This window comes from Osmerus eperlanus, chromosome 4, assembly GCF_963692335.1.
Source record: "Osmerus eperlanus chromosome 4, fOsmEpe2.1, whole genome shotgun sequence".
NCBI lineage: Eukaryota > Metazoa > Chordata > Actinopteri > Osmeriformes > Osmeridae > Osmerus > Osmerus eperlanus.
The window spans coordinates 5166497-5193714 of record NC_085021.1 but is presented as its reverse complement, the minus strand read 5'-3'; the positions used below and the strand labels follow the sequence as shown (position 1 = coordinate 5193714).

General features: G+C 42.0%; 1 protein-coding gene across 2 annotated transcripts in view; it reads left to right on the top strand.

Annotated features, from left to right (window-relative positions):
- cpne5a (copine Va) overlaps window positions 1–27218 on the top strand; it is a 90741-nt gene that overhangs the window by 15076 nt on the left and 48447 nt on the right. Inside the window, exons 2-7 of one of the 2 annotated variants that reach the window (XM_062458286.1) lie at window positions 812–852; window positions 2179–2225; window positions 18334–18437; window positions 19597–19636; window positions 21365–21379; window positions 21584–21660. In XM_062458286.1, the coding sequence (XP_062314270.1) occupies window positions 812–852; window positions 2179–2225; window positions 18334–18437; window positions 19597–19636; window positions 21365–21379; window positions 21584–21660 (324 nt within the window). The remainder of the gene's footprint in view (window positions 1–811; window positions 853–2178; window positions 2226–18333; window positions 18438–19596; window positions 19637–21364; window positions 21380–21583; window positions 21661–27218) is intronic. The other variant, XM_062458287.1, reaches the window with a different exon arrangement.

The window sequence follows — 27218 nt, the reverse complement described above, 5'->3', positions numbered from 1 at the left end:
AATAAGCTTGTCACTTTCTTGTATTCCCTTATCAACAATAGAGCACCACCATTTAATGGGCAGCAGATTCATGTATTGACAGGTTGATGTCCATAAAGCAGAACCTATTGATAACCTACCAAAAGACCAGATATGTGTTATGACTTTTTGTTTGTTACTTGTTCCAACTATCTAAGTGAGTGGGTCAGATAAACAGTTACATCATATTTGTTGTTCCACAATTTCTCAGTTTAGCACTCCAGTGAACACCTTATCAGAGACAGTACAGTGGAAGCTTCCTGCTCTGTTGGTACGTTCTATTGGAAAAGGTGACAGACAAGCTAATTGGTTGAGGCTAATGGCAGTAACAGGTGGATGAGACGAGTTGGCTCGATACGGCTGACTGTTATCTCCGTGGATAATTACAGCCGCAATGCTGCAACCAGGTCAGCTTTAGACTAAATGGTGACTGTAACCCAAATGAAGTTACAGCTAATGGCACCAGGCACACACACAAGCACACACTTTTTACCAGAACTATAAAATTGTTTTCACATAAACGATGACTCAGAAAGTCAACTTTTGATTTGTTTTGTTAATTGCCCCTATTGTCTTATGTGGTTCCGTGTGTACAATGCTTATGTTGCTAATACAAAGGTTGTATCAACCTTATTCTGTATTCTGTAGATGACAAGCATTGCAGAGACTATAGACTAGAAGGCTGTAATCTATGATCATGAGGAGTCTTTGCATCTGAAGAGATGGTTTTACGCTGTGGAATTAAATGTAACTCTGTGTTGATACTGAGGATATTTATTTTCCTTTCTTTCAGAGATCTGTTGGACCGAGACACGTTCTCCAAATCAGATCCATGTAAGTACTGTACACCTACACACGTAGTGTTACAAATGTAATAGTAGTATACATATGCACATACAATTGCTGGGTCTGCAGAAATGTTGTCCCAGATAATCATTTGCCTAGTATGGTCTGTAAGTGGGTCTCTGGCCTTCCGTGGTCTGTGGGAAGACAGGTCAAGAACTACATATCAGCTCTCAGGGAAGGCAGCAGACGAACACAGGAAGGCTGCAGAGGTCTGGCCAGTTTTAAATAAGTGCTCTTCCTTTGCCAACCGCTGAATTCAAGAGATCAAAAGTCATGGGTCATGGGGCATCTCTTCCTGGTGAAGATGGTAATGATCTTGTTGGTGGTGTGGGAGGAAGTTATCTACTCTATACAGAGCATTTGGGACTCAGGTCTGGTCTGCTATCGTGCTTTCAAAAATGTTGAAGATTACACACGTTCCGCCGCTCCCTGCACGTGTGTGTACCACATGTGAGACGGATGACAGATTCTTCTTCCCCTCCGTCATGTCTTCCCTCGAAGACAACGTAACTTTGCCGCCTTCTCTTTCTCCTCTTTTTCTCTTCTTTTTACTCCCCTTCTGCTGAGCTTTGCCGTGATTCTGTTTACTCTGCAATTTCAAAGGCGTTCCCTCAATAACCGCATATCATTTGCACAGCAATGTGACAGCATTTCCTTTTAGAGACAGAACGAGGGGAGCCTTAATGCATGCCGCATTTCAACGGCAGCTTTTGAATACAAATGGATTTTTACGCTGAGCCACAGCACTGGCGAGCAGGGGTCCCTCGGGGGTCTCGTCATGGCAGCTTTTCTATTATAACCGCCTAGAGGGAGTGGGGTGGGTGGGGGCCCAAAGAAGCCTGAAGGGAGTTTAGGCTTTTGTATGTGTTTGAACGACTGGAGCGGATGTCGCCCATCTCTTCCCCCTGCTGATGAGATGATTGAACCTGGGTACGTGTGAGAGGTTGCATCCCTCATACCCGCTGTCGGTGCCATTCAAGGCCCATAAAACCCAATAAAGATGTGGAACGAACCTGCTGTTTGGATATTGTGTTTGGGTGGCGCCATACCAGGTTCATTTTCTTTGCCTTACAGGGTTTGTGAGTCTCTCCTCACTTGCGTCTAGTCAAATGCAAGAGCAGACAGTGAACAATGACAATGCGTAATGCCATCCTGGTGGGGTGTACATTCGATTTGAGGGGGAAAAAAGTGTTGTTTTGCTGAGTTGATTAGGTGTCTTTGTGCTTGCTGAGACATGTAGGAAATGATTACACAATGACACTATTTCTCTCTCTCTCTCTTTCGCTCTCCCCGTCCTCTGCGTTTTTCCTTCAGTGGTCGTCCTGTATACCCAGGGAGTGGAGACCAAGCAGTGGCGCGAGGTAAGCACTGAACATCACATTCACACCAAGGGCATCCTCAACCTTCCTCTCTTCCCCACCTAGTCTGAGTCAGCATCACTCTCCGGCCCTGTCTGTCAGCACATAAACACTATGGCTGTCAATCAACCTCCGATCACCAATGGATTGACTGATGAATATTCATGGAGCGGTTTTGTGCTGTGAGTGATTTGCCATCACAGCAATTGTGATGCGTACGGTGTACCTATAAAGAAAATCGACCACGTCGGTGACCTCTTGGACTGTCAGTCAGAAGACTCTTGCTTGCTCTGTGTTGTTCTTGCTTGGGACATTTTCTACACTAGCTATCGGTACCTTCTGAATGCAGTGTGTAGGACTACTCTACACTATTCCGCATCCCTATACTGTATTGATTACACAGTCTCGTCACTGGTCCTCTGAACAGCATTTGTTTATTGACTCTGATACCCTATGGTTTTATTTCCATGTAGGGAGCACCCAAACAAGGTTTTTGTGCTATTGACACAGGAGAATCAGATAGTTAGACTCCCTATGGTACAAATGGGCAATCTCAAGGGATAAATGTAATGGAACCTGTAGTGGAACCTCTACTATAGCAGTGTGGGGGCCTACTCTGACTTTATCATCCTGGCACTGGCTTACAGCAAACCACCTTGGGGTTCAGTCTGTAAATCTCTTCTTTTTAAAAGAGATATTAGCACTAGACTGCTATGTTGGGCGGCTCATGGGAGTTAGAGCAGAGTAAAGCAGAGTGAAGCTGTGTGGGATTGATATAGCTAAGCGCCTTGTTGCCCTGTCCCTCGTGTAATGTGTTTTTGTACCACCCCCCCACCCCCCGAGTAGATACAGTCAGGGCACCTTTTCTAACCGCCAGCAGCCGTCTGTAACCCAATTCCTCCTCTGTTGGTTTGACTGCCCCCACGACCCTCTCTCTCCCAGCATCTCTGACTTTCCTCTGTCAAGTTCCTACAGCCACAGTCCATTCAAGTTCAAGTATTTTTTTGTCAGGTACACAAAACACAAGGTCAGACTGGGCACTGACATTCTAAAGACAAGACAACGCAAGCACCTGGCATGACATAACATAAAAAATAAGTACACAGAACATAATGTACATCTATACTAAGCTTAAATAAGTAAAACTTCCTAAATATACAGATAACAATAAATAATACAATATACTAACTATAGGAGCAAAGTCCAAACTGGCATTCCTTGGAGGTGCAAAAGAAAAGAATCGTACGCGTAGAAAAAACGCTAAACCAGAAATCTTAGAAAAACGTAGAGTACAGGTTTTATTGCCCCAAAAACTTATATGCAAAAAACTTACATCTTTTTAGTGCTTTCAAAACGGTAAAATAAATATTTCTTCTTGCATGCTGCTTGCCTCCATTACCTTACAGCCTCATGGCCTTTCTTACTACCATTTCTCCTGTGAGTGTGGCCAGGCAGAACTGCGCAGGCGCGCTGCATGCCTACAAAACATTTAATAGTACAAAATAAATGGAATAAATAAAAGAATATACACCTTGTACATATCCAAGAAACAAATACTAATCACACTGTAAACCTGTAATTATTAAGAAACAAAAATAACAGGCAATTTACACAAACGTTGAATTGGCTCTTACATTCCAGCCCCTAATTGTCTTTGATTTCACAAAACAATTACATTTTAAACAAAGGAGCCAAACAGAGTGATCAAAACTTGAAACATACACTGTTCTCATGGCATTCAAGAAAAAGAAAAACGAAGACTATAAGTCTGCGCCTAAAAGTAAACAAAGTTTAGTAACAGGCCTTAAAAGAACATTTGTGTTTGTTTTAACTTGTGCTTGTCTCACAAGACCCTTGTTGTCTGCGAATACCTGCAAAATTCTGCCCATTACCCAAGAGTTTCGTGGAGCTGTGTTATCAACAATCAGCACAACGTCCCCAGTCTTAAGATTACTTGTGATGCCTTGCCACTTTTGTCTTTCTTGTAGGTCTGGCAAGTACTCTTTCACCCAGTGCCTCCAAAACAAATCAGCCATATACTGTACTTGGCGCCACCTACGCTTGGAATATAGATCCGATTTGTCAAAAACTCCAGGAGCAAACACTGGCTTGCCTTTTAATAGCAACAAATGATTCGGCGTAAGAGCCTCAAGATCATTCGGGTCACTTGACACCTTAGTAAGGGGCCGACTGTTAACGATTGCCTCAACCTCACATAGAAGCGTTTGCAAACCTTCTTCATCCAATGATTGCTGCTTTACAAGAGAATTGAGAACTTTTCTGATTGTACGTATCTGGCGTTCCCAAACTCCTCCAAAATGAGACGCGGCCGGAGGATTAAAAACCCACTGAATGCCTTTTGAAAGCAACATGCTCTGAATCTTGCATGCGTCTAACCCCTGTATAGCCTCACGTAACTCCCTTTCTGCCCCAACAAAATTTGTACCATTATCAGACCTAATTAACCGAACTTGACCCCGTCTTGCAATAAATCTGCGAAGAGCATGTATACACGAATCTGTGTCTAAGGAGCTTGCCACTTCAATATGGATAGCTCTTAATGCAAGACAGGTAAAAATGACCCCATACCTTTTAATCAAAGTTCTTCCTCTTTTGATTTCAAATGGGCCAAAATAATCAAGACCTACATTTGTGAACGGGGGTTCATCTGGCATTATTCTGTCACGAGGGAGGTCTGCCATAAGCTGTTTGTTGGTACTGCCATGTAAGCGCTTACATCTCACACACTGAGTCCAAATCTTTCGTATGGCAGCTTCCGCTCTAGGAATCCAATAACTTTCTCGCAACCTTGACAGAATGTGGTTACGACCACTATGACCTAGTTAAACATGTATAGATCTTAAGATCAGGTTCGACACATGATGTCCTTTTGCTAAAATAGCAGGATGCTTGGATTCTTCCGGCATTGCTGATTTGCTAAGCCTACCACCCACGCTCAAGATCTGGTCCTGTAAAACTGGCGATAACTTGTAAAGAGCGCTACTGCGCTTTACCACCTTTCCTTGTTGGAGAGTTTTGACTTCCTCAGGAAACATGACTGACTGACTATAACGCCTTTTTAATGTCGATAACCGATAATGTAACCTCTGGCAAAGAAGCTTTGACGTTCTTCATACTCCTTTCAACATCAGACACCACCATGTTGTTTTGTCCCACACATTGAGACAGCTCTTTTCTTTTCTTGACCAGCAACCTAAGTACGTTCTTAACCTTAAGAAGCCATGCTACAGCTTTTTTCAACCTGTACCAGTCTGAGTAGGGCAAAACAAACTGAGAAGTGTAATCAAAACCTTCGATAGACAAGGAGTTGACTGTGGTTTCCTTAACCTCTGAGTCGCCGACAGACATCTTGAAAGTGTTAACTGATATTACTGGCCACTCTAAGTTTGGCTCTGCTAAAAAAGGTGGACCTGAAAACCACAACAGCGATTTAACCCTTGTGTTCTCCTCGGGTCGTTCTGACCCATCAGTCATTGTGACCCACCGTCGTATTGCGACAACTTTACCGCATACAAAAACAAAGTGAAGCATTTTCTTTTAACCGTCGGGCTGTCTCAGACCCCCCACATTGCGAAGGTTAAAAGAAAAGTATTTTTATTTGTTTTTGTATTGGGTAAAATTGGGTAAACACAATGATGGTTCGTTATGAACCTTTGGGTCATGTGACCCGAAGGCAGCACGAGGGTTAAGAAAAGCATCTGCAGTGAGACCTCTTGAGGCACTGTCAGCTGGATTCAATGACGTGTTTACATATCGCCATTGTGAGATGTTTGAAAGCTCCCTAATCAAAGTTACTCTGTTAGCTACAAAGGTTTGAAACCTTGCACTTTCATTGTTGAGATACTTTAGGACTGTAGTACTGTCCGTCCAAAACACAGATTCCTGGAGCTCCATGTCCAACTCAGATTTCAACATACTGTCCATTTTTGCAGCCATTGCTGCAGCAGTAAGCTCAAGACGTGGCACAGTAACTGGTTTTAATGGGGCTACTCTCGCTCTACCCATAACAAAAGCACAGTGCTGTTTACCTTCCCTGTTCTTCATAAGTATGTATGACACGGTGCCATAACCTCGTTCGCTGGCATCTGCAAAATGATGCAGCTGGGCTGAAACGACTTCACCAATGTCAATTGGTTTTATACATCTCTTAACCTGAAAATTGTTTAGTTTTTGTAGGTCTGCCAACCATTCAACCCATTGATGTCTGAGAGTCTCAGAAATGCTGTCATCCCAATCGTGTCTCATTCTACAAAGCTCTTGCAATATCTGTTTTGCAAGAAGAACAACTGGAGACAGAATTCCAAGGGGATCATAAATGGAGCTGACCATAGACAATATCCCTCTCCTTGTCAACGGTTTTTCCTGTAGATTTACCTTGAACCTAAAGGTGTCCGTCTCTATACACCACCTCACTCCTAAAGCCCTTTCCATAGGCAACCTGTCTTTCTCCAGATCCAAGTCTTTCACTGCCTTTGCCCTATCCTCTTCGGGGACAGATGCCAACACACTTCGACTGTTAGAAATCCACTTGGTTAAAGTGAACCCTCCAGACGCACATATAGAACGCAGATCACGAATCAATGCGATGCCTTGTTGCTCAGTAGCCAAGGACCTTAAACAGTTGTCAACATAAAAGTTTCTCATCACTGTTCTAGTTACCTCAGGCTCGTATAGGTCCCTGTTGTCCTCTGCACACTTTTGTAGTGCATATATTGCGCAACTTGGAGACGACGTGGCACCGAATATACAGTTAGGTCCATAAATATTTGGACATTGACACAATTTTCATCATTTTGGCTCTGTATACCACCACAATGGATTTGAAATGAAACAATCAAGATGTGCTTTAAGTGCAGACTTTCAGCTTTATTTTTAGGGTATTTACAGTACATCCAAATCAGGTGAACGGTGTAGGAATTACAACACATTTTATATGTGCCCCCCCCCCTTTTTAAGGGACCAAAAATAATTGGACAAACTAACATAATCATAAATCTAATTGTCACTTTTAATACTTGGTTGCAAATCCTTTGCAGTCAATGACAGCTTGAAGTCTGGAACCCATAGACATCACCAGACGCTGGGTTTTGTCCCTGGTGATGCTCTGCCAGGCCTCTACTGCAACTGTCTTCAGTTCCTGCTTGTTCTTGGGGCATTTTCCCTTCAGTTTTGTCTTTAGCAAGTGAAATGCATGCTCAATTGGATTTAGGTCAGGTGATTGACTTGGCCATTGCAGAACATTCCACTTCTTTGCCTTAACCCTCGTGCTGCCTTCGGGTCACATGACCCAAAGGTTCATAACGAACCATCGTTGTGTTTACCCAATTTTACCCAATACAAAAACAAATACAAATAATTTTCTTTTAACCTTCGCAATGTGGGGGGTCTGAGACAGCCCAACGGTTAAAAGAAAATGCTTCACTTTGTTTTTGTATGCGGTAAAGTTGTCGCAATACGACGGTGGGTCACAATGACTGATGGGTCAGAACGACCCGAAGATAACACAAGGGTTAAAAAACTCTTTGGTTGCTTTCGCAGTATGCTTCGGGTCATTGTCCATCTGCACTGTGAAGCGCCGTCCTATGAGTTCTGAAGCATTTGGCTGAATCTGAGCAGATAATATTGCCAGAAACACTTCAGAATTCATCCTACTGCTTTTGTCAGCAGTCACATCATCGATAAATACAAGGGAACCAGTTCCATTGGCAGCCATACATGCCCACGCCATAACACTACCTCCACCATGCTTCACTGATGAGGTGGTATGCTTTGGATCATGAGCAGTTCCTTCCCTTCTCCATACTCTTCTCTTCCCATCATTCTGGTACAAGTTGATCTTGGTCTCATCTGTCCATAGGATGTTGTTCCAGAACTGTACAGGGTCTTTTAGATGTTTTTTGGCAAACTCTAATCTGGTCTTCCTGTTTTTGAGACTCACCAATGGTTTACATCTTGTGGTGAACCCTCTGTATTTACTCTGGTGAAGTCTTCTCTTAATTTTTGACTTTGACACAGATACGCCTACCTCCTGGAGAGTGTTCTTGATCTGGCCAACTGTTGTGAAGGGGTTTTTCTTCACCAGGGAAAGAATTCTTCTGTCATCCACCACAGTTGTTTTCCGTGGTCTTCCGGGTCTTTTGGTGTTGCTGAGCTCACCAGTGCGTTCTTTCTTTTTAAGAATGTACCAAACAGTTGATTTGGCCACACCTAATGTTTTTGCTATCTCTCTGATAGGTTTGTTTTGATTTTTCAGCCTAACGATGGCTTGCTTCACTGATGGTGACAGCTCTTTGGACTTCATATTGAGAGTTGACAGCAACAGATTCCAAACACAAATACCATACTTGAAATGAACTCTAGACCTTTTATCTGCTCCTTGTCAATGAAATAACGAACTCCCATGAGGGAATAACATACACCTGGCCATGGAACAGCTGAGCAGCCAATTGTCCAATTACTTTTGGTCCCTTAAAAAGGGGGGGGCCACATATAAAATGTATTGTAATTCCTACACCGTTCACCTGATTTGGATGTAAATACCCTGAAATTAAAGCTGAAAGTCTGCACTTAAAGCACATCTTGATTGTTTCATTTCAAATCCATTGTGGTGGTATACAGAGCCAAAATGATGAGAATTGTGTCAATGTCCAAATATTTATGGACCTAACTGTATGAACGGTCATCCTATATTCCTCTATATTTAGTGCAGCCTCTTCCTGCCACCACAGAAACCTCAGCAGGTCTGTGTCTTTAGCTGGAACCCTAACCTGATGAAACATCCCTTCTACGTCTGCTGCAAAAGCAACCGGCTCTTGTCTAAACCTAATTAACACACCAACAAGAGAGTTGTTCAAATCAGGTCCCTGCAACAGCTGAGAATTAAGAGATTTTCCTTGGTAAGCAGCCGCACAATCAAACACCACTCAAAGTTTGTGCTTCTGGGGATGGTACACCCCATGATGAGGAAGGTACCAGGTTCTACCAGGGATACCTTTAACCTCACCATCATCGATTTTCTCTGCATGACCCTTTTTTAACATGTCATTTATGAAGTTGCTATACTCCTGATGGAAACCCACGTTTCTTTTGAATTTCTTCATTAGAAAATGAGCACGCTGCACGGCAACTTCACGGTTGTTGGGAAACACTGCATCTTTTCTCTTTAACGGAAGATCAATGCAGTAGTGACCATCGACAAGCTTTGCGGATTGAGACACAGACTTCATGAACTGCCTATCCTCTATAGACATTTCCAATCTTTCGGCCTGCTGACATTCAGGAAAGTCATACTTCAGTTGCTGCTGAGCGAGATTCTCTAAGCTTACAACAGAAATCTTATTAGCCATCGCCAGTGGCGCTTCCTCGTCCTTCTGAATACCTTCTCTAACCAAAGGTCCGTTAACGACCCAACCTAATATTGTCTTGACGGCGTAAGGCCCATCTCCTTGGCTATTGATGACTCTCCATGGCTCGAGTGCCTTGGGTATGTTTGTCCCTATTAACAACCCAACTTCCGCATCAATTTGAGGGAGATTTACCTCCTGGAGGTATTTCCATCTTTTGACATCACATTGTTGCGGGATGTTCTCTCTTCTAACAGGTATTTCCTTTTGAGAAAAAACTTGAGGAAGATCAACAAACTGATTCCCGCTCAGACCGCTTATCTCGAGATAAGTGAGAACGCATGTACCAACAGACCTCTCCTGACCCATTGTACGTAGCACAATGTTTGACCTTTTGCCGGTAAGTTTCAGCTCATTCATTAACTGCTCAGTACAGAAAGTGGCTGAACTACCTGTGTCCAAGAATGCATAAGTCATCACTTCTTGACTACTCTTTTTTGACTTAACCCTCGTGCTGCCTTCGGGTCACATGACCCAAAGGTTCATAACGAACCATCGTTGTGTTTACCCAATTTTACCCAATACAAAAACAAATACACATAATTTTCTTTTAACCATTCCAATGTGGGGGGTCTGAGACAGCCCGACAGTTAAAAGAAAATGCTTCACTTTGTTTTTGTATGAGGTAAATTTGTCGCAATACGACGGTGGGTCACAATGACTGATGGGTCAGAATGACCCGAAGATAACACAAGGGTTAACTCTGACTGGCACAATGGCAAGAGCGCATGTCGATTGACCAGCCCCAGTAAAGCCACACATTTCATCACTTGTGACATTTGAACCTGCATCAGCTGATAACTTTTTTTGACTATGAGGGGTTAAAGAGCTCTTATCCGTTATATGAAGCACAGTTGGATGCTTCAGCGTACATGTCTGACAAGTAAGTCTCTGTAAACAGCCTTTGCTCAGATGTCCTGGTACCAAGCAACCATAGCACAACCCTTTACTCTTGAGAAAATCAAGCTTATCATTGTGTGGTTTATGTTTCAGAACGTCACAAAATTCTAAGCTATGCTCATTGCTACAGCACGGACACAACTTACTGTGAACTGCAGTCCCCTTTTGTGCTCTTTGTTTCTTAGACTCTGGAACCACGATTGCACTGGTTGCAAAAGCATTTTTCTTTTCTTTACTCATTTCACTTTTCGATCTGTTTCATTGTAACTTTGTATTGTCTTTTGGTGGCTTGTTGTCCTGAATATTACCAAAAAGTGGATGTGAAACAATCTTTGTTTGCTTCTCCACAAAACTAACCAGGTCAGAAAATCTGGACCTTCTACCTGTTCTTTCTTGATATTCACAAGCCATAATTCTCAATTTTTCTCTCCATCTGAATGGAAGTTTTGATAAGATGGTGCGCATATTGCTAGGGCTATCCATCTCTTCTACATACCCAACGCTGCATACTGTATTGCAGCAACCGGTAAGAAAGACAGCAAATTCTGTTAAAGCTTTGCTATCCTCAGGCTTGATAACTGGCCAATTGAGAGCTTTCTCAATATATGCGGTAGCTATGGTGAACTCGTTACCAAAATGTTGGTAGAGAAGTTTCTTGGCCTCTTTGTAGCCTCTGTCAAAAGGCATGTCCTGACAACTGCGTACGAGTAGTTTAGGTTGCCCCTGAGTAAACTGCTCTAAGAAATACAACCTATCTCTATCATTCTGAGTTTTACTCTCTACCCCATGCTCAAATGCTCAGATAAAAAAGATAAATTCGAGCGGATCGCCACTATAGACTGGGATGTTCATAGATGGGAGAGCAGATAAAGACTGTTGTTTTATCAGAAACTCAGCTATGTCGTTTTGACGTTGCATGATGCTGAACAGACTTCCTGCTTCAACCTGTGCTGGGACATTTGCATCAGACATAGACTGTTGAACATTATCAAACCCTCGTTGAACACTAGCATGCTTTGTAAACATATCAGCATCAGTTGGAGCATCACTATAAAACGATTTTGGAATAACTACATCATCCAATGCAGTTTCGACCTTTTCCTCTGTTTTACTGCTCGTATCTACGATTACAACAGCCTTTGACGCACGATTAACAACAGAACCGCTTCGTACTGTTTCGTACGTTGATAACACCTGAAGCTTGGCTTCGGCTGCGGCTATAGCTGTTTGAAGCTCCAAGTTTTCTCTCTTTGCAGCGAGCGCTGCTTCTTCTAACTCAAGCTCTTGTTTTTGCTTCAGAGTACTAGCTCTTGCTAACAACTCCGCTCTTTCAGTTTCAACCTTTAGTCTAGCGGAAGTTGTAGATGAAACGTTTGACCCTATTTGACTACTAACGGATGCTTTCCTACAGAGGGGTATTTGAGAGTACGAGAGTATCCTAGAAACGCTATCGTCGCATCCAATCTCATCGTCACATTGTTGAGCTTCGCAAGGTCGAACCTTTACTCTTTCGACCCAATCCTTAACCTTATCCACAAAATGCTCAACTGCTTGTGCTTTAGGTTCGAACCAGTTTAACTGATCTAAGTATACGTCATCTTCAGACATAAGCTCTTTAGCCGCACTATTAATGTCTTGGAACACAGCAAAGGACTGTGCAAACTCACCAGCTATACATTCATATACATTGTTCACGTTACCAGAGTCCTCTAGTAAGGCTTCGATTTCGCGCATCTGCCTAGTCAAATGTCCCAACTTGGCTCTCCGAGTTCCTATTAACTGGTTTAGCCGTTCCTCTTGGGCTTTGACAGTCATCTTCGGCACTCTTTTCGAAGCAGCTTTCCCGTCCTCTGGCTCCATATTAGTGTCCATGCTTGCAGCGCGTGACTAATCAGGTGCAAGAACCACTCTCTTGCGTTAGCATAAGCTAACTACACGTAGAGCTAGCGTGTCCAACTCAAAACAAGTCAGAAATGGTTGAAAATCCATCGAAAAGCGTGGAAAAGTTAATTAAGTCCACTCAAAGATTGTCCTTCAACAAAATTTACAGATGACAATATGTTCCAGGCTTAAAAATCGAAAATATCTCCGCGGCCAGAAATTCTCCTCACGGATACGTAGCACCTAGTTAGCTAACTTTCTCGTGTTACCAAAAATAAAAATAAAACGAGATTTTCAATAAACAACAAAAAGAAGATTTATTTTACTAAATATAGGAGCAAAGTCCAAACTGGCATTCCTTGGAGGTGCAAAAGAAAAGAATTGTACGTGTAGAAAAAACGCTAAACCAGAAATCTTAGAAAAACGTAGAGTACAGGTTTTATTGACCCAAAAACTTATATGCAAAAAACTTACATCTTTTTAGTGCTTTCAAAACGGTAAAATAAATATTTCTTCTTGCATGCTGCTTGCCTCCATTACCTTACAGCCTCATGGTCTTTCTTACTACCATTTCTCCTGTGAGTGTGGCCAGGCAGAACTGCGCAGGCACGCCGCATGCCTACAAAACATTTAATAGTACAAAATAAATGGAATAAATAAAAGAATATACACCTTGTACATATCCAAGAAACAAATACTAATCACACTGTAAACCTGTAACTAGAGAGGGTACAATTTCTGGGGAAATTGTAGGGTGTGCTTGCTTTCGTCGGTTGCACAGGGGTCCGTTTTTGAATGACATTTTTACAACTGATATTTCTGTATATTTTATATAAAAATGCATACTTATTATTTATAAAGATTACATAGATTTAAAAGCTTCTTTTTTGCTGCTCATTTACAACTGAAAATACGAGTGAAGTGTAGAATGAAATAGATGTCTTATTTCCCCTGCAAGAGGCAGCCTCATCGTTGAATCAAAACAAATAAATATGGCAGACCGGTCTAAAAATTGACCTAATCTCTATGACTTAAACGTCATTTTAAGTTTTTCCCTTCTCATGATATTTTCAGGCATTTAGCCTACTCATTGCATTCATTAATTAATAAAGAACCCCCTTTGAAGATTATTCTACGACGTTACCCGGCAGTAGAAGATGGAATCGCGATTCAAACAGTACCATCTGCTAACTGAAAATATGCCCCCCAAAACGTAAATAAGCTTGACATTTATTTAGTGGAAAATCGCTCATTCATAAAAAGCTCACTGGTAGCGATCATTGTCAGTAACAACGCCAAGTGCGATATAGCCCTGTGTGGAGAAGCTGCCCCGGTAAATTGTACTACTACTACAGTACAGTACTAGACTACTGCTGTGTTGGTCTTGGTAGCGATTGCGTTGGTTGAATTGGATTTAACGTTCCGTTGTACGGTTTAGGCTGAAATTAATTATTTTCATGAACAGATGGACAACGTTTAGGCTGTGGCAATGAAGTTCAGGTTAGTAGTTAGATAGACTTTTGATTTAAGTAAGGGGAGTGCCGAACATGTTCTGTTGCCGTTTGACTTGTGTAGATGTTTTTGTAGTGTCTCGCGTAGGCTACAGCGTTGCAGTGAGCTACACTGGTTTGAAACGACAGGTAATGATAATTTCACCCACAAATCGTTTACTTGTAATCTAATGTCATAATAAATCCTACAACGAAAACGTATTTGTGAGGAATGTTTATTTTAACGATTGAAAACAGATGCATCATAGACCACTGTTATGTGTTGCCCGGGCAACAGAGGCTAATGTCATGATGCTAATACTTCAGTGAAATAAAACTACTGTTTCCGAAAGTAGATGTACTTCCTTAATAATATCAGCTTATATTGTACATTACACATCACAATTGTGTGTCATATCACAAAGTAAAATTAGTAAATAGTTATCACCCTGGCCTTTGCTTGTGGCGTTTCTGCAGCTGCCTTGCAGTAAAGTAGTTAGCTTAGCTATCTCCCAGAAGTTAACGAGCTGCTAAATTAATGTTCTGCTAGAGGTAGTCACGCGAGTTTTCGTGACGTTAGTGACGTAGTGACGTTAGTAACGTCAGTGACTGTGGCTAGCAAATTAGCCACCGTTAGCTTCACTTTTCGCCACAAAAACTTAACCTAAGCCTAAACCATGCAACGGAACGTAAATCCCAATAGAAGCAACTCAATCGGCAAATATTGACTGAGTTTTAGGGGGGCAAAAAGAATAATAAAAATAATAATATATATGTGAGAGAACAAAGGTTGTGCTCTCGCCGAAGGCTTGAGCACACCCAATTATTAAGAAACAAAAATAACAGGCAATTTACACAAACGTTGAATTGGCTCTTACACTAACCCTAAATACACATAAAACCTATTACAACCCTATAACCTATTCTAACCTAGGTGGAGTACAGTGAGTGCAATAGTGCAAAATTACAGATAGTGCAACCAGCAGCTGAAAGTGACAGTGTGTAAGTAACTATTAAGAGGTCAATCAATGACTATGTCAATGACCATACAGGAGCCTGATGGCGAAGTACAGTTAAGTACAGTAGTGCAATGTTACTGATAGTGCAACCAGTAGCTGAAAGTACTACATTCCAAGTAGGAAGAATCCTAAATTCTATGTTTCATTGCATACATTTATTGCTTAAAAGTCAGTGACTTTTTGTTATTTTTGTTGTTTGTTGTTGTCAAGTACATGGCTAAGACCGTAGCCTATAATTCTCAAGTTTTCTTTCCACGTTTCAAGTATTTGGCTTTTGCAATAAGTATAGGCAGGGCCTACATTAGAATTATTGGCCTTGCTCCTCTGCAGTTTTTCTATCAATCTAAGTAGTATAATCTCATTTTGTAATAAGGTTACATTTCATGTGTAATCATTCAAGTTGAATATGTAATTACATTTCTCCCATCAACTATTCTACCCCTTCTATAGTTAATTACCAAAGGTGTGTATAGTTTTAGTATTCTTCTGAGTATGGGTTGTAATGTCAAACCAGGCTGACCTTTTCAGACACTAATTACATGGAGCCTAACCATTATTCCAAGTTTGAACACTACAACTGCAATTCATTCTATTTAAAGCTGGTATAGGCAAGTTTTGCGAAGCTGGCTATTTTAGCTTCTATTCCAAACGATTCAAACCATAATATCCCACCCTATCAGTTCAAAGCCACTCCCACAACACACATGAACGCGCTGCCTGACTACAGAACTGCCGGGAGACTAGTCTAGTTAGTCCACGAAAGAGAGAGATTTTGAGAGAGCAGCATCGTTTTTTTCACAAATTACCCCATGTCACATTCACATGTAAGAACACACACAACACTATCATAAACATGGCTAATGTTAGTACTCACTTCCTTCACTACTGGGAAATTCTATAATAGAATTTATACCTATTGCTGGTGAGCTATCAACAGCTGGCAGCGGTAACATTAGCTAGGTACAGTAAGTTATCAGTCAAGTGCAGGGGCAGAGTGCGCACAGGTAAGTAGGTAGACATAGAGGTAGCCCCTCCAATCATTAGTCTCGGAACGTTCTTAACGATTTGTCGTGTGTCACGGCCACAGCCGTGCCCCCCCCGGTTTCAGTTTTTTGCCCTGCCCTAGTGTTTCCCTGTCATTGTCTTCATCTGTTCTCGTTAGCGTTATTGTGTCCACCTGTGTGTCGTTTGGTTCTGTGTATTTAGGTTTCTGTTTTGTGTCCAGTCTTTGTCTTGTCCTTACCATACCTGTCCGTGTGAGTACCCTATCTGTTCCCGTTTTTGAGAAATAAAACCCTTGTTTCTGCCATGCCTGCCGACTCCCCTGCGTTTGGGTCCAACCCCACCTCACGTCGTGACATCGTGTTTATTACAGTCCTGCGATGCCTACAGATGTAGGATTGATTTCATATTATTGTCAAGCCTTTAGATGTGAAGTTATTTAGGCAAATATGACAAAAAGTGCTTCTCGAAAACATTGCCTACACCATCTTTAATGTCAGAGGGATGGAGGTTATGCACTTGCAGGGCTTTGAGATTCCCCTTAGCAGGTGTGGTCTGGGACTTGGAGGCTACAGTAGTCTAGGCAACCTGGTCACCCTGGCTTATTCCCCTTAGAGAAGACACACACAGCTTACTTCTTCAGCCGATGGAGGCTAATCTTAATACCCATTCTTTTCTTCTATGTAACGAGTCCGAGACTAAAGTCAACGTGCTGTTGGCCACCAGCCAGCATCTTTCATCCTTGAAATATGTATTCCACCTCGTCTTTGCAAGATATAGTTGCCTCTCAATCTATGAGCTAAGGAGCTCTGTGTCTGACAGAACAAGATAGGTGGAGGAGGAATGGGGGGAGAATTAATAGAGAAAGTGGTGTAGAGGTAAAAAAAGGATGCAATAGCAAGAAATAGGGAAGGGCACAGATGGAAAGCAGAAGGACATGCAGTGTTTAAAGGGAGTGAAACTTGGATGGTCACAGAGGATCCCCTTTCATGTTTAATTGTAGTACACACCCATCTACATCCATATGTCTACACAGTACTGTCCGACTTCCCAATCCAATCTGGAATTTCAACAGTGTGGTCAAGGGAATTCTGGGATATATAGTTCCCCAGTCCCGGGCAAGTCCTACTTGTCCTGTCTCAGTTAATTGGAGGAATGCTCAAACTTTCCCTCCATCAGAACGGCACTGTAGTCCTGGTGTTTCATCTTGTCATTAAGACCTAAGTCTGCAATAATTAATTCACTCTGTCATTTTATGGTAACACTTTCTACCCATCATCATTTATTCATGGCATCCCCATGTTGGGTCTCAAGCTATGTATTATTCATTTTGAACACAATTAGCGCAGAGGACCAAACTGCAGTGTTTCTCTCCCCCCTCTCTCTCTTTCTTTAGGTTTCTCACCCCCTCTCTCTGCCCCCCTCCCCCCTTGCTGAGTTTGTATAATTTTCAGCTCATGCACTCTACCAACACTGGAGACCCTCTCCCAGTGTTTGCAATGTCCTCCAAGTCCCCTGCAGTCTCCCCTGCAGAGGCATCTGGAGACCCCTGGATGGACTGACAAGTGTTTCTGTTATGTAACAAGAACAAATCCAGAGCTCTCGTGCACACACCCCTCCCCCGCCTCCCCCAAACACCCCTCTCTCCCTCTCAGTGTCACTCCCTCTCCACTCCACTACTGTACGAGAGGAAGTGGGGAGAAGGCATGATGGAGAAAATGTAGTATTAATTAACTGAGTGGCAACAAGAGCCACGATGCTGCCAGCATCGCAAGCCCTCCGCCGACAGACAGGACAAGTACAGAATAGAGTGGAGGAGAGATAGATGTAGAGAAGACTAGGAGCCCATCATCCATTATATTTAGATATGATTATCGATTCCTGCCTGAACAAATCTGTTTATCAGCTTATGTGTGTCCACAGAGAGACAGGGAGGGAGAAGGAAAGATGGAAGGGGGGGAATGATTAGTTAGCCAGAGAGAAAGGGAGTGAGAGAGGAAGACATAGGGAGAGAAGATTTATATTAAATATACAGTAACAGTCAAAAGTTAAAGGAAAATGTGTCCAGACTTTTGACTGGTACTGTATAATATACTGTAAATAGTGTTATGTTTGTTACAATGTTTAGATAATGTAAGTGGAGTGAGACATGTACAGTTAAAAGTCCCAGTGAATGTTATCTCCAAATATCAGTAATCATGGAATGCCTCTTGTCCAATCAAATTACTTGGTTGGAATTAATGGTTGTGTAAAATAATGTAAGTACCTGTATGTTATAGCATGAGCGACAATGTATGTATGTGCTGTCAAGTTATTTTCCTCACAGCCCAACTCTATCTTCCGTTCTGTCTGTCATCACTTCTTTTGCTCTTTCCTCCTCTCTGTTCTGATCTAGTTTGGAAGAACCGAGGTGATTGACAACACACTAAACCCAGACTTTGTCAGGAAGTACATTCTGGACTACTTTTTCGAGGAGAAGCAGAACCTGCGCATTGACGTGTGAGTTATTCAGTTTGATCCAGTCCTCCGAGGACAAGGCTGTGTGTGTGTTTGTGTGTGTGTACATGTGAGAGATGTACAGATATGCCTATCCAAACCTTTCTTCCCTCCCATTCCCAATTCTCAAGCTATTATTCTTTTCCTTCTTTCCAACTTCCCCCTCTTTCCGTCCTTTTCCAACACCTCAGCTCTCTCCTGTGTAATTATTAATCGCCTCTTTTGATTGTTGCGTGGCGGTGAGTTAGATTGGTATGGTGCATGGTGGGGTGAGATTTTATAAATATTTTATACGCTGGATTTTATCTTCCATTTTGGAGCTCGCTGAGCAAAGCGAATATCTGAAGGCCGGTACCCTAAGAATCACACAGTCCTCTGGCATACTGTTGCTGAATAGCCCCCGTCTTCTCTTTAAAAGGCCATATCAGCCGACAGGCGCTTTGACAGCTGAGGCAGGATCATTTTCTGAACTCCCCTCATTGTCAAACAGACCTGAACAAAAGAAAAAGAAATCTGAGAAGCTCCTTAGCCTCTTTTTTCTTCCTTTCACCCGTTGCTGAAAACATTGATAAACATTTAGTAAAGTATCCGAGGATCTTTTTGCAAATTAACGGCTTTATTGGATGTTTTTCATGATACACCATATCTTCACTTTGAGGAAGGAGAGGAAGCATATCCTCTCCCGATTATCGTACACCACATTAGCATTTCTTTTCTATAGCAAAGGTGGAACTAAGGGCTTACTGAAGTTTAATTACTTTTACTGCAAGTTGACTGACAGCTCCTCCAAACGTTTGTTTCTGAACGTGAAGTCGTCTCTAGCGATGTCAATGATGGAGAGTGTGGATGTAGAAGCTTATAGAATTGTCCTAAACAATGGAAACAGTGAATTAACGGTAGATTAGGTGAATGAATGGTCTTACTGTTTTTAATGATGGCCTGTCCATGTGTTCCAAATTTAATTAACGGTCTTTTAATGGGTCAGGCTGAAATAAACAGCCTGACCTTTTCGAGAGACGTGACTTTATGGTTGACTTAAGTTGTGTTGTGTCCATGTTTACTTTTATCCACTCATTTAAGATGACAATTCAAAAGTCATGCCTCAGATTTCCTCTGCCCCTCTAAGATTTGGCTGTCTCTCTGTGTTTTCTTGTGATTTCAGATATGATATTGATTCCAAAAGTCCAGATCTGGCCAAACATGTAAGTGGATGAAGCTTTTGTAAAGAGCCTGCCACACCATATCAAATGCTTGTTGATTTGCTTTGCCCTAGCATGGAAATGATTTGATGGAAACCTTGGTTTCTAAAGCATGCCCCACTTGTTTTGGTTTTATGCAAACCACAGTTTGTGTCTTCCAAATGGTCATATACAATTTGCACCAAACATCTTGACAGAGACACATTTTTGATATCTGTCTTCTGTATTTGTTGGATTTTATATGGTGAAAGTGCAGACTGTTAGCTTTAATTTAGGGTTACTAATCAACACAAAACAGATGAACCACTCAGATATTTGAATTCTTCATGCACATTGTCCTCCCATTCTAGGGTACTACATATATTTGTTCAATTGGCTCTAAAGCTACGCGCAGACAGGTGTAATAATTTGTGTTTGTATGCGTAAAAGAAGTTGTCATGACTAGTCATGTCTAGCCATAATTTTAGGCTTTTGCATGGACTGCTGAGGACATAAAATCCAACATTGTCCATGCAATTGAATCTGTGAAAGTGAAAATACATATTTACGGAACAATAGTCATGTCCAGAGCTGTTCGCTTTGAAACAGAAATAAAACAAAATAGACTATAGTTAAACTATTGAATATAGTCTGGTAGACCAAGGAAGACCCATTGGAAAGTAAATAAACTGGTTGCATTTATTCATTTAGCAGATGATTTTATCTAGAGTGGTGTACTTAAATGCAAAATAGTAAGTACAACAGATATTCAAGGACTATAAGTGAACAGTTCTAACAGCATTGCAGTAATTAATGCTTAGGAACAGTCTGTGTTCCAAAACAGTACAACAATAGGGTTCATCCAATATGCATCCAATATTGCTGCACTTTCACTTCAAGGTCCTTGTTTCCTATAAAATGGAAACAACACAGGACCAAAATAACAAATAGTGTGTCAGTGTCCAAATACTTTTTCCACTGGACATATATATGTATATTTGATGAAAACGTGCAATGTATATTTTGGGACGAGAAGGTGGTAGTACAGTGCTCCCTGAAGCATCTTTGATTCAGGCCAATGTGTCACATGGAAGCATTGCCATGCATTTTCATGGCTGATGAGAAATCATGAAATACATTTCCAGATGTGATGCATATTCATGAGTACATTTCAGTACGGACTGAAACATTGCCTATCACCATTGTCAAAGCTTTTCAAATTTATTTTCCTCATATTTTCTGGAATGTTCCATAACAAAACAAGGAATGGTCTCTCAGGTATAGTTTAATGAAGACGAATGAATGTTTGTTATTTTACTTTACTGAAGATGCTTTGATAAAAACCCATTTCTCATACACACACATTACTCATACACACACAATGAGAATGTATTTGTAGTGCATGGTTTGCATATCACCAGAAAATGTATTATGATTTTTACATTTGTAATTTTTCTGTGTTTTGTGCATTTTGTTATGTATTCACATTGGTTTTACTGAACAACCTCACTCACACACTCAAAACAACTGTTCGCCTCTCTCTCTTTCAATTTCTTTCTTTTGTTCTTTCTTTTTTACTTTATTTTGCTCTGTGCTTCTCTCCCCTCTTACACTTGTTTGACATTTTGGACTGTTTGAGTCTATTGCCTCCTGTCCCATGAAATGCTTTGTTGTGTCAATGCTGCTGCCCGGTGTTCCCCTCCTCCTCTTCCTCCTCTTCCTCCTCCTCCTCTTCTTCCTCCTCCATGGAAGCCCTGCGACTTCAACGTACGTGTCCACCTCCTTCAGCCTACTCTTTATATCACAATGCTTTTCAATGAACGCACGCCACGCCACTCTGTTACCTCACGCTCCTCACACAGTGTCTTTGTCATCCCTTTCTTGTTTACCGCCTCACCCCCCCCCAAATTCGTTCCCCAAACCTTGCTCCTCCCTACTCTCTCTACACTTCCCCCCTGTTCCCCGTTCCAGGACTTCCTGGGCCAGGTGTTCTGCACCCTGGGGGAGATTGTAGGCTCACCCGCCAGTCGCCTGGAGAAGCCTCTGGGGTGAGTAGCGAGCCCCGCCACACGTACCACACACACCACGGACCACGCACACATAACACACGCACCACACATGCGGTCGGCACCCGGCCGGATCGGCCTACCAGTTTCCCCGTTGACATCTGGTCCGACATAAAAGCGACTCTTCCGGCATCGGAAAAATCAGCGTGCTGTGTTGAGATCTGTGTTTCCTCATGCAGTCAAATGACACTTTGGCTCGCCGTGCGCCTGGCCAAGTGGCTCCCCTGCTGGTAGGCACACTGATAATGAGAACTCTTAGCAGATACTCGCTATCTCCATACGAGGCTATGTTCAGTCAGACGAGACTCGGTTCCTTATTGGGCTTCACACGTTCTCCTGTTGGAAGGATGACATATATATATATGTGTCCTCCATTTTGCAGCCATCTGCCGATTGCATTATCCGAACAGATTAGACCAGTGTGCTTAGATGGGGTAATTGAACATGACCGGGGGCTCCCTCTGCACAATGACTGCCATTAGGGGAGCAAACTGCCATGTAGAGGGGCTGAAAGTCAGCATGACAGCAGGAAAGCCCCCCCACCCCCTTCTCGGTTAAAGACACACACAATGTGCCAGTGTGAAGACTGCTACAGCTGTGTGTGTGTGCCCTTTTATAGTTGTGTGTGCGCACGCATACACACGTTCTCTTGCTGCGGGAGTGGTGTGTCCGACCCTTCTGAAGAACTTGAGGCGTGTTGCTCGAGCCCAGCTAGAGTATTCTGATAGGAGATAAGAACTGATCCCCTTCGGAGTAGAGGGAAGAGGATCAGCAGGTTGTTTGCCGATATGCTGTATAGGCCTGCTGTTTGCCCCCTTGTGATACACGCCTGGGGGCCCCAAAGCAGATGCTGTAGACAGAGTGGAGAAGTTTTCACATATTTCCGAGCACCTTGGTTCTGTTGTAAACTCTTGAGTAGTGTGATTCCAGGTGGGAGTGATGTGTGTTGTGTCAGGCCTGGATGTGTGTTGTGTTAGGCCTATAATGTGTGTTTGCACTGGGTAGCAACTTGGGATTCTTAGCTGTATCTGAGTTAGAGCCTCACCCACCAACCATAATTGTTGGTGATGAAAATATTTATATATATATTTATATATATATTTTTAATATTTATATAAAACTTACTTTTCTTAAGGAATGGGGTATTCTATAGGATACCTGTGTCACCTGTCACACAATATTTAGGTAGATAATTGTGTTGTTAGGGTTAGGGTAACTGTAACAGGATTACAGTTACCCTAGGTTGTAACTGTAATCCTGTAGCTCTTTGTAATTGTTCAGTGGTAAAACAGTTTTCCCCCTCTCTTGTAACAGAGAACTTTGCTGTTGTTTTAATGGCTCTTTGCTCTGTTGGCTCTGCCCGTACATGCGAGCTTCATCTTTCTGCTGTGTCTTCTTCTCTGGGTCTGAACCACACACAACCCCCCCCCCCCCTTTCCCCCAAGCAACACACTCAATTACACATACGTACACTGCCCAGCAAGCATAACTAACAAAGCTCAGTGCATTTTCCTGGAGCCTTGAATATCCTCATGTATTTTCAAAATGGAAATATAGGATATTTAACACTAAACCATTACAGGACTTACAGTCTGTGGTCATAATTAGGGTCATACATCAGTTTGGGAGGGCCTCAAAGGGCACTGGAAATGGATTGGTGACCGTTGCCAACAGAATGGCATCTTTGATTGAAAATGCTCATTTTAAATGTCATTGTGGCTATCAAACGTATGGGCCTGTTCGAGGAAAATCTTAATGAGATGTGAGATTGTTTAGGAACTGGTCCCAAAGGAATGTTGTAGTTTGTTGTCACATAGTTTCAGAATTACCATAGTTTAATAGTGTTCCATATTGGTGTCAATGATATCAATATGGCATAAAGCAGATAAAGCTTTGGAGCCATCTCATTGGACCGATAGAGGAGATTACAAAACTGTACTGTAGTCTGTATATGTGTACACATCGTATCCTTGGCACATGGCAAGCCGCTGTGGCAATTCATGGACGGGGAAAAACTTGACAGAAGTGCTTTCAGAGAAAACTGGAGCAAAGCGAGAACCCGTTTGTCTCATCTCGACTTCAGAGCCTCCTGCTTCTTTAAATTGTTGGTTAATAAATTTTGCTGGCTGACTGGGGGCAACACTCCATGCTGTTCTCCACAGATGAAAAAAAATAAAACGCTCTGCAGATTTAAATAATGAGAGAGTGAGGAGGGGGGGGGGGGCTTGTAGTCTATGTACTATACAGAATGTTTATCTGTAGTTTTTTAAGGGTGATTTTGGGCTGACCTGTAAGTAGTGTTCATCGTGGGCCTCTCTCTATTATGGGACATTTGAGCGGGCCATTAGTAATCATGGTTCTCTAAGCTTTTCTAGGCAGCAATTGAAATACCAAAATTAAGCTACATCAAGCGTCACTCGCTAACGAGGTTGTCTCACTAATGATGCCCATTCCTACTAGATTCGGGAAATTGCTCAAACATTGCTGGTCGTACAATAGTTTTCTCGTCTAATTTCTTGCACTAATGATTTTGTGGTGAGCCGTTAGGAACCAATAATATGCTAATACCCCTGCGCATGTTTGCTGGTACACTTTGTGCTTCTATTTTTTTGTGTTTGTTGCTCTTCACAAGTTGACATTTAGTGCAATAAATCGTTTTGTTTATATGTTTGGGAGGGCTTTGCTTGGGTGCCCTATAGGGAAATCTCTTGGGTGCTCCACTTCCTGGGAAAATATAACATTTTCTGTTAACTGTATACATTCATTTAGGTGTTATTTTGAAAGGGTTCCGGAGATTATCAGACAAAACAACTATAATGCTCTATTGAAACAAGCCGCCTCAGAGACAAGACCATTAACTGAATATATTTTCAGAACAGAATTAGTGCTTTGGGCCCACAAACCTAAACAAGGTACATGTGGTAAACAAGGTACATACCACATTCTAAAAAGGTTTCAAAGAACCCCCCCTCCCCTTACCCCTTCAAAACACCACCTCAATGTCTCAGGATTTCACTGTGTTGAGTTGGTAACACCACCTCCTGCCCACCACAAAGCCCCATTTCTGTCCCTGGGAGGGTCCATAAGCAAAACCATGACCCGAGGTCAATCTTCCCCCGTGTAACATGATTACCAATATGAATTCTATCAGTCAGTTCTATTCCATCAGTGTCAGGTGAGGCGCCTGAGGGGGCATCCCCCCTGACACTGCGAGGATATGAGAGAGAGAGAGAGAGAGAGAGAGAGAGAGAGAGAGAGAGAGAGAGAGAGAGAGAGAGAGAGAGAGAGAGAGAGAGAGAGAGAGAGAGAGAGAGAGAGAGAGAGAGAGAGAGAGAGAGAGAGAGGTTTCAGAGCTTGCTCTGAAACCTTGATGTCTTTATCCTATATTGGTGTGTGATGAAATGCGATGCTCTATTTTTTCCACTAGTACATGAGTTTGATTGATGAGTACTTATGTCTGTTGGAGTTTGGGACTTCTCTGTAGAAGAGAGAAAAAGGATAGGTGCAAGAGAAGGACAGTAGAAAAAAATTATATATGGTTTCTGTTAGGAGGAAGAAGTTCTCCCAGAGCATGAATAAATGTTCCAGTGTCTGCAGGAGGCTGATGAAAGCTTTGTTTATTTATCCATACAGGGGATCACACAGCCATGGATTTATTCATCAAAGCCGTGTTTCATAATTGACGTAATCAAAGTTAGAACAGCAAACTCATTACTTTGCCAAAATGTCACTTGGAATTGTCAGCACCCCAAATGCCATCGGCGGAGAGTGTGTTCGCACATATTCATCCTTCAGAGACTCATTTGGAAATGCTTGTGGTGTAGTAAGGCTTCCTTTGATGCCAATAATACTATTCAGACGAATACCATTGTGTACCTACTGCGATGTGAGTTATAGTGTGCTGTTAAATAAGTGCTGTATATTTCCCATTTCACAAAGGTAATGAATAGCAACTCACTTTTAGCCTCCACAATGCAAAGAACATTATGCTGTCTTCAAGACCAGGCATTCATAAAATGAATGAATTTATTATTATTGAATATTACATATTTAATTGTTTACACCTTCCTCATTGACTCAATATTGAGCATCTTCTTCATGTATTTTTTCAGTTAGGTGTCCTTTTTTAGTTTAACTTTGCTTTTGATATTCAATATTTAATTTATTGGTTTTAAAGCAGATGCATGGTGCAACCCTGGTCTTAAAGGCAGGGTAGGCAAGTTTTGCGACCCTAGCAATTTTAGATGCATTGGTTACTATCAGGATGTGAAGTTTATTTCAGCAAATATGACAAAGTGCTTCTGAACAGCAGTACCTACCCAGCCGATAAATTATTTATTAGTCTTTGTGGACTACTGTTGTTACCCTCTTTCCTTTTTAAATTAGCCAAATGCTCTTTTCATCCACTTTTTAAATCCTGTGGCAAGGTTAAGGTTTACGGATGCCCATCCACGTATGAAGATCAAGAGGATTATCGGGTATAATCCCATTTTTGAATCCCCACAGTTTCTGCACATCTACCAATTATTTTCGGTTCATGATCTGCCCCCTGCCCCACAGGTTAGCATGGCACAGTGCCCCCTAATCTCCCTCCACTCCATCTCTGTTTATATTAGTTTCAGCTCAAATGAGTGGGACATGCTCTTTGAGACAAATCCTAATCCTAACCCATAGACCAGGATTCAGCGGATGCAATGACCTGGACAACAAATGTGTACTTACTCGTCAAAATAGGTACTTTGGTTCTGCTGCACACTGAAGGCTTAATGTCTCAAGAGTGACAGATATATGTGGACTTGTTCCCTCCTGCCCCCGTAAAGGTAAAGTGACACTGTGAAATTATCTCCCCGAGTAGGTGAGAGGACTATTGATAGAGCCACAAAAATAAGACCTTTAGAAAGTGCAGTGTGTGTCATGAGAAGCAGGGGTGTCGTTGTTCATATAATCCGTCCCCTTCCCCAGTCTCCCACCATGCCTCAGCCTGACGAGAACGTGAACCGCTCCTGCCTTCTCAGCCTCCTCCAAATCCCTTCAACCTCAGTTTCCTACATTTATCATCTACTGCATCCACTGCAGTGTAATGGAGTATATCCGTATTCTAAATGAGGACTTGCAAATGGAAACTGCCTGAGGAAGGGGCGAAATATAGGACAATATTTAAACCTTCGAAAATGCTTAGTTTTGCATGAAGAACTCAAACGTATCCACTCTATCAGAGTAAAGGAATCTGCCTTTATTTAGAATTCAACTGCATTTATAGTTTATAGAATCTCTCATGGTCAACATATTTGGCCAGCGGTCTGTAAACTGCAGGAAACAAGATTGGTCTTTATTCCAGTTGAGAATGAAATATTCCCCTGAAATATCTGATTTTGGTGATGCATAAAAATTAGGTATGGGACTTAAGTATTTCTTACAACGTGTGACTGGAATACAGCTTACACATGGGGCCCCAGTGACTTGATGGGTTATGCTACGCTACACAACAGCATAAGAGATAACAGATAACAAAAGATAACCCGCAACAGTGTTAATGCTTT